General features: G+C 42.1%; 2 protein-coding genes across 2 annotated transcripts; one reads left to right on the forward strand and one right to left on the reverse strand.

Annotated features, from left to right (window-relative positions):
- Positions 1-608: 608 nt before the first annotated feature.
- zmynd19 (zinc finger, MYND-type containing 19) lies at positions 609-7,762 on the reverse strand. The gene is made up of 6 exons (XM_077542908.1): positions 6,286-7,762; positions 4,805-4,864; positions 4,619-4,725; positions 4,328-4,468; positions 3,408-3,588; positions 609-2,821 (listed from the first exon to the last, which is right to left on the reverse strand). Exons 1-6 carry the CDS (start codon positions 6,334-6,336, stop codon positions 2,678-2,680), a joined length of 684 nt encoding a protein of 227 aa, XP_077399034.1. The 5' UTR covers positions 6,337-7,762; the 3' UTR covers positions 609-2,677.
- bspry (B-box and SPRY domain containing) lies at positions 6,418-14,440 on the forward strand. Its single transcript, XM_077542761.1, has 7 exons — positions 6,418-6,486; positions 8,670-9,128; positions 9,868-9,966; positions 11,089-11,319; positions 11,402-11,427; positions 11,530-11,654; positions 13,128-14,440. The coding sequence occupies exons 1-7, from the start codon at positions 6,418-6,420 to the stop codon at positions 13,661-13,663; spliced, it is 1,545 nt and encodes a 514-aa protein (XP_077398887.1). The 3' UTR covers positions 13,664-14,440.
- The last annotated feature ends 317 nt before the right edge of the window (positions 14,441-14,757 follow it).

A 14,757-nucleotide genomic window follows, 5' to 3' on the forward strand; every position in this document is an offset into this window, starting at 1 on the left:
TTTTACCCCCCAGTCATATTATGTAAAAGTGCCATTTTATCGCTTGTATAAAAATATTTGGATCTCCTGACTGCCTGACAAAAAATTATCCAGCAATTAAACTGTCACCTCAATTTAACAGTTGAACATAAAGTGTGAATTTATTATTACAATATTGTATTTAAAAAAAAAAAAAAAAAAAATGGTATTACCTACACAGGAAACATTCAATTACTTTTTAAAAGGTACGCCAGTTGATGAAATCTACTCAAAACCTGGTTTGGACTCTTGGCAGGATAGCTCCCCTTCTGCTGATATCCCAATGACCCCTGACACCAACAGTGGCCTCAAAGGGTCTAAAAAGAAGGCAGATGGAGAGAATGCGGCAACACAGAAGGTTAAGTTACCGCACCACCATGTCTTGGATACCATACATCTGCTACTTCTTACAAGAGACGAGAGTGGACTGACTGATTTCAAGGGAACATGATATATTTTTTCTCCATAATTTACTAGTTGAGAAAACTCAGCATGCAGGTGGTTATGTTAATTAGCCCAATTGTTGCATCACAGTGGGGCAGGCACAGAGGGGTTTGTATACAAACATTAAAGTAACAGACACCAATAAATTAAATCAAGTTCATTTTTTATTTTACCATCATTTTACATAGGAAAAGCAACTGTGTTATCGCCGAACTCTATTCACATATAGTAGCTCTTAATTTCTAAGTGATTTATGTTCATAACAAAACAAAAACAAAAGTAAGGGTGCAGGGGTAGTCGAAATCGCACCCCGTCTCGGGACAAACGCGCAAACATGGGAGCAGAGTTTTAGTGCAGTGGTGAAAACCCGTTCACGCACACATAATACAAAATACACAATCAATGAGTCGCATGTCAACGTGGGACACGTGCTCCAAGTGTCTGCACTCCTCAGCGAAGACACACTAAGCAGGTGCATTGTGGGGTATAAGGAGGAAGGCAAAAAGATGACACACAACAAAGGAGGTGGTTGACTTTCTAAAAAGTCTCCAAATGCAAACCGAAGGTGCGGGGGATTCAAGTTTTTAAACGTTGCGGAAGATTTCAGAGAACAGTGTTTTTCTGGAGAAAACCTGAAAGGGGTGTGGAAAAAAAACAATCAAGTAGTAACCCCACCCGAACACCCAAAACGTTTCCAAAATAAAGGGAAAGCTCTCATACGGTCTGTCCACTTCAGTTTGCCTTCAAATACCACCACTAAATAGGTTTTCACAAATACTTTAAATAAATAGAGCTCCATTGATAGAATTTCTTCAAAAACAAAAAACAGACACACATACTCGCGCAACAATACCGATGGAGGGACTTGGACTTTGAAAAAACAGTGTCCATCATTTTAACCGAGCAGCTTTTATTAGCGATGCCAAACGTACCAAACGGTCGCTTTCCCAATGAAAAGCATCAATCTCCACAAAGCTAGGTTCAGATAAACATAAAAATGCCATGTTCATTGGACAGCAACAAGAAAAAAAAAGGGTGTACCAAAAAATCTGACTTCTCAAATTATGAAATTTCAATGACGTGTAAAATTTTTTAACTTGGATGGCATTCACTAGCAATGAAAAGGCCTTTTGTGATTTTATATAAACTCAAACGCAGTCACAACAGTGCGCGGCGAGCATTTCATGGGTAATTTAATAAAATAAAAAAATAAACACCTGGAAAGCAGATTTAAACAAAAACAAAAAAAAGTGGAAGGCAAAACGGAAGACGTCATGTCACAGGTGGTGTGCGCATACTTAACATCTGTTCTGAACTCTATAGGTTGAATTCTAATATAAGTAACCCTGATATTCATATCGTTAGCTGAATAGCACAATTGCCCAAGCCATTCTTAACTTTTTGTCACAATATCAATAAAAAGTACCAATGTGCTTACTAAAAATTGTTTTTTGCCTTGTGCAGATTTTTTTTTAAATTAAGCAAACTGGACTCTTCTCGTTTGTTAAAATAGTTTTTGCATTGAAAAATGACTTGGGCAATGTTGCTATCAGGTAATGTGCAAAGATGTCAAATTTTTCGGAACACCTTGGACTTTACCAACAAATTCTTAAACATGAACCAGAGATGTTAATAAATTGATTTAAATTTGTACCGTCGTCTGCAAAACGAAGATGGGGGGGGGGGAGGTCGAGCCACAATTTTGCAGCTACTTTATTACAAAACAGTGAAAATGTCTAAATAGATTCAATAAAAAACTAATTGGAATTATGGCCCCTTTAGGAAGATGCGCACACACATACCCATCGAGTCCTTAGCAGAAACATACAACGCACGCGCACAAAATACTGTTAGTGTGATCCAATCCGAACAGAAGACGGCGTCCAGAACAGAGCGTGGTCCAGTTGGTCTGCAAGACGAGTCGTTACCTCTCGCGTGCGAAACAATTAGCAGCAGCAGGTCGAGCTCGGAGGGCGTTGCCAACCCCCGAAAGACGAAAAAAAAAAAAAAAAAACCTTTCCTTGTCGTCCATATGAGAAGCGAGGGGAATTAAACAGTTGTGGAAGTGTATGCCGATGTCCATTGATCACCTACTTCCAATCCACCAGTGAGGCGAGCGCCATTCAATGTCCCTGTGGATTTAGTCTCTCGCCTTCTCCGTGCCCTCAACCCGCATATCAAAACGCCTTTCTTCCCCCTCTTCCCTTTTTCCCAATCACCGCTCCGGTTCCGACTCCAGCGCCAGGGCCCGCTTGCGCTCCCGACACTGCTTCTTGTGGGCGGGCCAGTCCCTCTGCTGGCACTGCGAGCCGCAGTAGCGCGCCACCTGACAGCGGCCGCAGATGTTGAACTCCCGCAGCTGTGGAAGACAGGCAAGGGTTACTAGAAGTTTTAAGACATTCGGCACTGGGAAAAAAATATTAAAATAAAATGACAGTAATCTCCCGAGCTCGATGTTGGCTATTTGTGTTAAGCTATATCCCGATTCAGGCACAAACTGAAGCCATCACTGAGTGGGACGACGACGACGAGAGCTGGTCAGCAAGCTCGCTTAAAAGGATACAGCCGACCTCAGCTAGTAAAGATCTATGGCACCAACATATATACAGTATACACAAAATATATGGCATCAAAATCAAGCCTGGTGCTGCATTTGGCCACGGTGTGATGAGGGATCCTGAGCAAAGTAAGCCATTTTAAAAGAAAAAGAAAAATGTTTACAAAGGAAAAATCATCATGCAAAACACATTCTTCCTGTTCAAGGTTATTTTCAAATAGTCAAATTTTTCATTTGTTGCACTATAGCACTATTTTGGAATAGTTCAAGGCGCAAAGATTCCTTTCTGCTCAAAAAACAGCCGGTTGAAATTGTGACTAGGAAAACTAATGAAATCAGCCTAATAAATTGGAACACGGAGCACATTTTCTTCACAGTTGAGACTCACCCGCCTCTCGATGAGCGAACACGGCGGGTAGTGGCACTCGTAGTACGTGCACGAGCACTCCTCTTCCTCCACCAGCTCGCCGTTGGCATTGTAGTAGCGCGTGCGGCTAAGTTCCAGGTACTGCTCCTCCACCGGGTCGGCCGGAACCTGCTGGATGGCCAGCCAGTACAGTGACTGCTCCCTGGGGGAGGTTGAGGGAGAACAAAATGGATGACAAAAACATCATGTATAAAATGACAGGACACACAGTTGGAGGAAACATATTGCAGAAATCTTCAATCTTGGCTCCGCCCTTTGCAGTTTCAAAGGTGACACAGGTTCGTGTCTCAAAGCAGTGGTCAACAATTTTTTTTTTTTTTTGCCGGGGACCGATTCACGCTAGCAGAGATTGTTTCAGATTATGACAATTTTCATTTTCTATACTGTATCATTGCAGTAAATAAAGCCCACACTGGCGACTGCCATGTCGCCATGATGCATCTTCTGTGAACACAAGGTTGCGCGCATTATGACATCACAAATATTCAACACTACCATAGGAGAGGGGAGGGGTTGAGGAGTTGGGCACAACTTGTGCCACAAATACAACAGATGGACCAACGATTTCTTTATTATCTGTTCTTTCTGTTTAACATTAAATTGGTTGATAATTGCCAATAATTATCGGCCACCAATATTATCGTGCATCCCTAAAAAAATATTTATTTTTTTCCTTTTGCCTTAAACATCCAAGAATGCTGGTCACTTCTGCTAAAATGTTATGTACATATTGTAAATATGCCTAGCGAGTTACTGGCAACCAGTCTGGGGTGCACCTTGCATACATGATGATCATTGCACCACAACAATGATGATGATGATGATATACTGTAAGAAATTAGCATCACTTGTAGTTGCTAATTGTAGCTTCCCAGCCTTGCCTTTGCTTGCTGGAAATCTCTTCCGGTTTGGGACTCCAGCCGACAGGGACCAGTCGTAGGTTGTCTAGCCTGTTGTCGACTGTCACAGAGTTGATGTGGATGACTTGGAAACTTGGGGCGATGCCTCCTCTGTGCTTCTCCCTGATGTAACCAGACAATGAGTGACACGGTACACAAAAGAAAAGACATGTAGAAGCAGGCGTGTCATCGAAAAGGTTGTTAATAACTTAATTGGTGAGACAAAGGCGGCATCTTTTTCCAGTTTGCTCAACGGGTGAGTGCGAGACTCACCAGAGCAGCTCATGCAGCGGCCTTCCCGCCCAGCGACCTTTGCCAATATCAAAAGCGTATGCGAAGATCTTTGCACCGTTGCCGTCGGCATCAACCTCCATTCGTGCCTGAGAGGACATCACATACTTTAGCACCGGATGGACAAAGGTAACGAGGGGGGAGAAAAGCTGCCTTAACAGCCCCTACCTCAAAGGCGTAGTTTTCCACAAGAGGGATATCCTGCTCATCAATCAGTGTGTATTTTGTCTGCAAGAGCAATAATACAAGCGAGATTATATTTCAGGTGGCCAGAAATAGAAACATTGGACAATTCATTAGGTACAGGGTGTCTTCCAAAAAAGATGGACAATTACTAATTCAACAATATACTGATTTCCATCATGATATGATGATAGATGATATGTTATCTACTAAAGAATGAGTCCCACCTCCCTCACTATAAAAGAACTTGAGTGCCTTTGTATTTAAGCACGAGCCTGTTAGCTTGGGAGCTAGCGCCTCATCTTATTGTGGAAGGCCCTAATTATCACACGGCGGAATGTATATATTTGACCACAGCATTTAGTAGCATCAATTGCTTGACTTTTTCATTATTTGTATTTATTAATTTAGTTTTAAAATAACCAAAATGCCTAATATCCACCTATTTGTCTATCCCTATTATTATTTGTTAAAGCACTTTGTTTCAGCAATGGTGGAAGTTTAAAGTGTTCTATAAATTCCACCACATCATGGTCTACATCCATGCTTTTCTGTTGTCCTCAATCTGTATATATATTTCAACAACATTCATGTTTATCTGACAGTGTCCAAGACCAACATTGTGGCAGTTACTTATATTAACATGTCCACGTCCACACACTGCTAGTCACGTTCCATCTCCTGACCGGGGTCCCTCAGATGGGTGGGGGGACTCCATGTGATATGTACCCGAGATATCCCCGCCCTCCCCGGGCATGAGTGTCTGAAGCACGGCGTCATCCGCATGACACACGGGTGGAAACACGCGACGTGACAGCCCAAGAGTACACGATAGCACCCGCTTGCCGGCTCTTTAACCAAACAACGTTCCAACCCTTAATGTCTTTCATGACTGGCACGCATCTATCAACTACAAAAATCATTCCCAATTAGGGACCATTTATGGGCAGGGGGGTTAATTTTGCCTCATTTATTCGACTTTATGTCGAGTAAGAACGAAGATATGAGACGGCGTCTGGGCAATGGCTTCCTCGTCTTGTAATCCAAGTGTCGGTGCTAGCGTGGCCATGCTCGTTCAACTGCTTGTCGTCGTGTCAGTAATATGACTCGCGGCGGGGAAGGAAAAACGCTCGGCTCGACAACTGCGTCGTGGCAAAGTCGCGGCGAGCAAAATATGCTATTTTAACGACAACAATTAGACAATAGCCAAAATGCCGACAACCCCCGCTAATGCTAGTTAGCATTAGCATATTTGCGTAGTGGTGGCGGCTGCACAAGGAAAGACGAGCCACCACCGCTTTCTCTAAATGCGTTCAAAGGAAGCTAAATTAGTAACATTAAAAGATAATATATCGGAGAATTACACCAAATCTCGATTAAACCCTCAAACGGCTAATTCCTACCCATATTGAGCTCCCGCGGGCCCTCCCCCGGCCGCACATGGCAACCCCATGATGGCTGCTCACCTTCCCGGCCACACGGCCGAGCCGTACGATCCCCAACTTGAAGTCCGACATCGGGAAGACAGCGAGGTGTAGGATCCAAACCGGTGTCAAACGTCTTCGGCGGGGGAGGCAACCCCCTAAAGACCCGTTGCGATGCCGTTCGGGTTCAGTGGCTCGACGTCAGGCGGGACTCCGGCTCTCTCCGGCGGCAGCCCGGCCTCGGTGACACCACAGCGCTGTTGGCGCAGGGAAGGAGGGCGAGCTCAAAAGGGGGGCGGGGCGAGAGCAGATGCTTGTCCGACTAACCAATCAAAATGACCGTTATGTTTTGTCAAAACAGTCACTTCCTGCTTTATGTCCAATGGGCAGGGACCACAGCTGAAGGCCACCCATTTTTTGTATTACGTCATCACTCTCGTGACCGATCCCATCCATTTTCGCGGGTGATAAACTGGGTGGGATTTGTCAGTCACTTCACCTCCTTTATGTTTTTTTGTACACGTTAACGCTATAAATCAACGAATGACGTCACGATGCATGACGTTTTGGTTCAAAAGCAGCCTTGACAAAGGTTTTTCGGTGTTGTACACAGGGAGGCTTTCATGTCCATTACAAAGGGTATCTGCAAGACCAACATGCTGTCAAACTCAAGGCCTGGGGGCCAGTTAGGACCTGCCACATCATTTTATGTGCCCCTGAGAGAAAATAATGTGCATCAACTTAATGTTTATTGCAAAGTCTTCACTATTCAAAACGTTGTGATTTTGCAAGCATTTTTGGTTTCCAATCCCCTTCTGAAAATGTATTTAAAAATATTTGAACTGATATTTGAGCGACTTTAAAACAACATGGTTATTTTCCTCTTCAATTTGTGACATGGGTCTTTGAGACCTTTGGTGGTTCCTCCTATGACAGAGGCAATGAACCCTGGAATTTGCCCAAAATTGACACACTATACAAAAATGGACAACTTCATTCCATTTTCTATTCAAGTTTGGGCCATGGGTGCTTGGGACTATTTTATGTATCCTGTTAAGATCGACATATCCAATAAATTGTCTGTTGATTGGTCATATTGTGTCAAGGGATATTTTTTTTTCTAACTTTCCAAGAGGTGACAAGCACTGGAATTCACAATAAAAATAAAGTATCGTCTTCAAAGCAAATGAATGATTTACTGTTTGAATTCGCCATGGGTTCATGATACTTTTTTATGCATCCTGTTATGATATACATGTCCATGGAATTTGTCATTAATTGGTGAAACCAGCGGGCAATATCTAGAATTCACATTAAACAAAAGGGCCTATTTCCTGTTCAACGTGGGATACATGGGTCCTTGAAAGTTTTTGGTGTGTTCTGCTATGAAAGAAACACACTGGTGTTTGGGGTACTTTATTTTTCCTTTTCTTTTTTAACAGTTGTCCAAGAGACCACCAACCCTGGAATCCTCCCATAATGGCTCTTTCAAAATAAAATGGCCGCTTTCCTTTTCAGTTTGGAAGATGGAGTCTTGAGACTTTTTTAGACTTTTTTTTTATACCTTTACCTAATGTTGTGTGGTGAAACTAATGTCTCAGGCTATTTTCTTCCCTAACTTTCTAGACGCCACTCCAAGCAAAAAAAATATATATATATATAAATATACAGTATTGATATGGAGCCACAACACTGACAATAAGATTTTTTTTTAATGTGCTTAAAGAAAATAGTGTATTTTATTTTTCAATAAACCTTTTACTTTTTTTTTCTTTTCTTTTTTTCAGGAGAGCTCAGTATTGTTCATTCGATTTGACATCATCATTGCTCTCCTTTTAAAAAATAAAAATAAATTTAAAAAAAAAAATGTTTTTTTTTCTTTCTCTTTTTTTTATTTTTTATTTTAAATATATATATATATATATATATACATACACACACACATATATATATATTTTTTTTTAATGTGGGTGAGCATGTGCATGTGCGTGCGTGCGTGTGCGTGCGTGAGTGTGTGCATTCATCAGTTCACCTAAAGCCCATTAAAAAAAAATCCCATACTAACAATATAATATAATAATAAATTGCCAAATGCAGAAACATCAATGTAAATTATCACGATGTAGTGGCTCTCGCTAACAGACAAAATTAAGTACCCAGAATTAGGTTAAAAATTTCAATCAATAAACCTTTTACAATGTCAATGCAGCTTTTTTCATAATAACATTTTTTTCCCTTCAATACCAAATCTTATTGTCAGTGTTGAGACTCCATATATTGACCTACTAGATACACACAAGTTGCTTTAATCCTCACCATGACCAATATCAAATTAGAAGGTTACTAATTTGTTAAGTTATTTATAGTTTGGAACCTTGGACTTTAACATAAGCACACAGTCTGCGCTGTTGTGTTTGTGTCTCGAGTACTTCCGGGTACCGCTCACCTGTTACACCTGCGTTACAGCGCAGACTCGGCTGAGTCCCTCCTTTGCACCTGCTGCCATGATGACCGAGTTGCTGACCGATTTAACCGCACCGAAAGACGCCTTGGAAACTTCCGCGGCGGTAAAAAGCGAGACGATGAGCCCCACAGAGCAGCCCATCTTCGCTGCGGGCGGGGGGGACACCTCTACCGCCGCAGCCGCGGAGGAGAAGGCAGACGGAGGGGCGAAGGCACCTGCCGCGACCGCCGTAATGGCCACCACCTCCGACACCGAATCCGGGATCTTCTCCGGGGAGAGCGAGACGTGTGTGGAGCACGAGTGCGAGCTGGACTGGTTCTGCGGGACCGAGTTGAAGCTGATTTGCTCCCAGTGCGCCAAAGAAGGATCCTGCCGCGGACACAACGTCACCCCACTGGCCGACAGAGTCACCACAGTCCGGGTGAGTTTTCTTCGTCCTCCATCTTCTACGACTCAGTCATACTCCTTCTATCTATACGGTCTCCCGTTACGACGAGTGTGTACGTAAGTCGGGACTAATCGTTTTTCTACGGTAACCCAATCGGGCTACTTTGACATATTACAGTAAAAAAAAAAAAAAAAAAAACAGTTTGAAAAGGCCACAAATATACGCCAAATGTAAAAAGTACTGCGGTAACTGCAGCAGCCACCTTGTGTCGGATACATTGTTGTGCAAAGTTGTTTGTACCCTTGAAATGAATTTCAGTGAATAATTTGTATGAAAAATACTTCTGGCAGTGACGTGCAAAGGTGGGGGCTGCCAAGGGTGTATTCACCTCTGTGTGTGGGTGGGGGGTTTAAATATGTCAAAACATACACAAAGTCCGCTAAAAGCATTTCTAACTAACAATAGGCTACATTTCTTTGAGGGGTGTGACTTTACATTTCTTGCTCCAATGATTTTGTATACTTAATGTCAAAAGATGTGGATATTGACTGTGAGCACATACCAAAGCAGCCAAGAGGCCGGCAGTGGATTGTGTGGAATTTGTTTACATTTGTGTGGCCCAATAACGCAACACCAAATCCCCGTAAGGCTGTGTGACATGTCATGTCTATCAGGTTTTTGAAAATGTTATCATCCCTGTCTAATTCCTCTCTCGAGACAGGATTTTCTTGTTGGATTTTCATCTTTCCCCTTCTTTCTCCCCCGCCCTCAGAATCAACTGGTGGACGCGTGTGAGAAAATGCAGCTCCAGGCGCAAAGGATGGAAAAGTTCATCGAGCACACGCTCACAGCCAAGGAGCAAAAGCTTCAGGTGGGAGACGCATCAAACGGTCAAAGCCTTGAAAATTCAAAAAAATTCACAAAAATGTATTGTATGTAACAAAATTCTGTAAAATCTACAATAAAAAAATTATAGCATGTTCTTGTTTTTTATTTTACAGTATTTAACTGTATACAGCAATGCATTATGGGTAAACAAAGTAGTTTTTTACAGCAACTATGTTTTGGCATGTATATATGTGAGATCGAGTCCGGGCTTCGGCCTTCCTGGGTGGAGTTTGCATGTTCTCCACGAACCTGTGCGGGTTTTCTCTGGCACCATCAGTCTCCTCCCACATTCCAAAGACATGCATGGCCGGTTAATTGAGCACTCTAAATTGTTCTTAGGTGTGATTGTGAGTGTGGATGGTTATTCGTCTCTGGGTGACCTGCGATTGGCTTGCAATCATTTCAGGGTGTACCCCGCCTACTACCTGAAGCCAACTTGGATAGGCTCCAGCAACCCTTTTGAAGAATAAGTGGATAGTTGATATGCGCTCTATGCAACGGCAGCAATTCATTAACTCATTCACTGCCATTGACGTTTATAGACGTCAAATATTCATTTGAACTATTTCTATTAGTTTAACACTTTTTCCATTTTTGTTAACAATAGTATGAAAGCCTAGAATTTTTTATTGTACATTTAGAACAGATATAACATTTGTGATTAATCGCGAGTTAACTCGTGAAGTCATGCAATTAATTACGATTAAAACTTTTAATCGGCTGACGCTCCTAATTTTATTATAATAATCTTTTCTTTTCTTTAATCACGTCAGGCTATTAAAACTTTTAATTGTAATTAATCGCATGACTTCAATAGTTAACTCACAATTAATCATAAATTGTATATCTGTTCTAAATGTACAAAAAAAAAAATCGATGTTTTCATACTTTTGTTAACAAAAGTGGAAAAAATGTTAAACTAGTAGAAATTGTTTAAATGAATTTTTGACGTCAATAGCCGTCAATGGCAGTGAATGAGTTAATGGTAAATGTCATACAGCAGTTTTGTGAAAAACGAGTTTTACTCCAACACCATGCATGCCATTGTGCAAATAACTTTTGAACATAATCAAGTCCTCCTTGTTCATGCGCTGTACTGATGTAGTCTTCAGCGAGCATGGCTCGGGAACGGGTGGTGGCCCGGGTCAGCGCCGCCCGCGAGGCCCTAGAGGAGGAGGAGCAGCGCCTCCTGGAGGAGGTCCAACGGGAGGAGGAGCGCGTGGAGCAGTGCCTCCTCACCCAGAGGGCTCACTGGGGCCAGGCCATGGCCAGCCTGACCCGCACACGCTCCAGCCTGGTGCACACTCTGACACACGCTCCCGATGCACAGCTGGTGGTGAGGGTCATTATGTACATTAAAAAAAATAATAGCATAGAAAATAATTGAATAATGCTGCATTCTCTGTCTCCACTTATAGACGAGCATTCCGGAGATTGCTGAAAGGTAAGGCAGGAGAACGTGACTTTTTTTGAAGTGAAGGTACACCTCCGTAGTCCATGGCGCCAAAAGCATCAGATAAAGTTATGCGCCTTCTGTATGTTTCAGAGTGGAGGATGCTGAAGGAGTGGGCCAGCCGTGCGATACAGAGCAGCTCAACATGAGGCCGGGCTGCAGTGACAGCCAGCTGCTGAGGGGAATGTGGGCCACCGCCATGCTGCACGGGCCAAACGGTCAGTTCCCGTCTAGTGTTCATTTTATCCGCCATTTTTAAATGTAGTCTCAGTTGTAGTCCGGTTTCAATCACGCTTGTTAGCTTTTATCATAGTCAATCTCATCCCGTTTTTATTCAGTCCATTTTTAGTCGACTATAAATCTAGCATTTTAGTCTTTAATTTAGTCCAAGCAAACATCATTTTATTCATCTAGTTTTAGTCAACAAAAACTGTCAACGTTTTAGTCTAGTTTTAGTCAGGACAATCATTTTACCCGTGTATAAAAAAAATTGTCAGCAAATTTAGTTGAATATTTCGGATCTAAACCTTTTTCTTTTCTTTTTTTTCTGGAGAGCTCAGTATTGTTCATTCGGTAATTTTACCGATTCGACATGTCATCATCATTGCTCTCTCTCTTTTTTATTTTTTTTATTTTTTTTTATTTTGTATGTGCGTGAGTATGTGCTTGTGTGTGTGTGAGTGTGTACTCATTAGTTCACCTAAAACCTATTAAAAGTCCCGTACCGTTCCTCTAAACCGAATACTTCAGAATCCAGCTAGAATCGTGAGGTTGTCAGGAGACCCGAGGAAGGATCAAAGAAAAGAAAGGAAAGTGAAATCCAGCACCGACCAGACATTACCTACTCCCCATCGAGTTACCAACCAGAGTCTTTCACCAACCTATTCTAAACCTATTTCATACAAAATTTTCTCTCATCTTTTTAATGAAAAACAACTTCACACACATAGTATGTCAACAAGTGGCTCCTATGGCTCCATGCTATGAGCTAGTAAATTAGCCAACATTAGTTAGCGGTCAGATTAACATTATTGTTGGAACGATATAACCGTTGGATTAATGTTACGTGATAACTATAATTTACTTTTTTTTTTTGGTGTTAACCTTTCACCCTGAATCTATTTTGTCACATGCTCGCTAGCTGCAGATTTGAAAGGGGGTGTGTCTCTGTGCCACTCCAGTGTCACAGTGACAGATAGCAGAGGCAAGATTTTACAAAATCTTTTTTTTTTTTTACAAAATCATAAAATTTTTGTCTCACTTTTGTTCATGAACGAAAATTTCCGTAGATTTTAGTCCAGTTTTTATTAAGTGAAATACATTTCCGTCTTTTTTTCATTAGTCGACCAAAATGCATGCTAATTCAGTCCCAGTTATTGTTTATTAATGAAGGTTTTAGTCTAGTCTAGTCTAAATTTAGTCTGCTGAAAAATGCGCGTTTACGAAATTATTTTTGTTTAGTTTTTGTTGATGAAATTAACACTAGTCCAGTGCTTTATGAATTATGACATTTTCATTGGCCGGATAGGCTCCATCTTAGCCACGATCCTAATGAGAATAAGCGGTACAGAAAATGGCTGGATGGATGTACGTACATTTGAATAACATCTTTTAAACCGTGGCGGAGTGGCCCCTTGTACATTATAGAACAACTTTAGCTCTTTTGTGACGTCACGTCCTTGCATTTGCAGCTTACAGTTTGTCCACTTTAAAGTTTGACGAACGCACCGTCAATCCCCACCTGGCGCTTTCCGACGACCGCTGCACTCTGACCTTCCTCCACAAGAAACCCCGCCAGCCTCTGCCTTACGACCCGGCGCGCTTCGACTGCTGGCCCAACGCCTTGGGGTCCCTGTCGGTGTCCTCCGGCACCCACAGCTGGGTGCTGGACGTGGGCCAGAGCGCCGCCTTCAAGGTGGGCATTTGCTACGTTGGCCTGCAGCGCAAAGGCTCTGGGGATCTGGCCCGGCTTGGTCACAACGACCAATCGTGGGTTCTGTCCCACTACGACGGTGAGTACTCTTTCTGGCACGCGGGCGAGAAGGTGCTGCTGCGACTAGCGACGAGACCTCAGAGGGTGGGCGTCCTGCTGGACTGGCCCGGTCAGACGCTGCTGTTTTACGAGCCTGAGTCGGCCGCCGTCTTGCACTGTGTTACGCAATACTTCAGCGCTCCCTTGCTGCCAGCATTCGCTGTGACTGACCAAAGTATAACCATATTACACTGACACTAGCTTCTTGAAAACATGAACAATGTGAAAGCAGGGATGTCCTTCCTGTAATCCTCCGCTATTTGGATAGTAAAAAAAAAACATGACTAAGTGATGTCCCTTCAAAATGATTATAATGGCTTTCAAGTCAAGTGCACTGACTGTTGAGCTAACACAGCGGCTAGCAACCTCTTGACGGATTAGAGGAATGTGGTTCAAAATACTCAATCTGTACTTAGTACAAACTGTACTTTTAATGTATAGTCTCTTATATTGTTCTTCTTCTGTGGTGTCTATTGGCATTTGGCAAAGAAAGCTTAATGGCTCATTACTGCCATTAGCAGTTAATGTTAGCCGTTAGCTGGATGTTGAGGTATGCTGCCGCCATCCAGTGGTAGAGGTCCGAAGCGCACTTGTATCAATCGCGCTAATATCACATGAAAAAATAAAAATAGTGCATAGCCCTCTCCAATATAAAAGTAGTGCTTTGGTTTCATCTGCAGGGAATTATCAACCTTTTTTGGAGAGGCAATTAATCTTTTTTTTTTTTTTGCTATACTCACAACAAGGCTCGGTGCCTATCGTGAATACTGAATAGTGAATGTGCGGAGGATTACCATCAGTGTAGCTTCAGATTGAAGACTAGGCTTTAATTACCTCTTAATTATACAGTGCCATACTTTTTCATGATTTTTTTTTCTTTTTATAATCTACCCAATGCCAAGGCTGTTTACACAAAAATGTCTGGTATGGTTTGTTCTCAATGTGTTTATGAGTAAACAAATGATTACCATGTTTATTGTCTGCAGCAGTCATTCATCCACCTTTTTTTTTAATCATGGCAATATGGGGAATATAAAACTATGGCAGAGATAAATCTCGAATTTCCTTAAATGTAAAAAAAAATATGGGAGATTTTATCTATATCTTGTATACAAATAGCTTAATCTCTGGAGTGCCTGCCAAGTGTAAAATCAAACAACCAAGTAAATCGTTTGCCCTATTGTTACACAACTTTAATAATTTCCCGCTACGCTGAATTTTTCCGCTCATGACATGATCAGCTCTGTTAGGTGAAAATCCAGAGCCATTCAAGTTTCTGGCCACAGTAC

This window comes from Vanacampus margaritifer, chromosome 14 (genome assembly GCF_051991255.1).
Source record: "Vanacampus margaritifer isolate UIUO_Vmar chromosome 14, RoL_Vmar_1.0, whole genome shotgun sequence".
Classification (NCBI taxonomy): Eukaryota; Metazoa; Chordata; class Actinopteri; order Syngnathiformes; family Syngnathidae; genus Vanacampus; species Vanacampus margaritifer.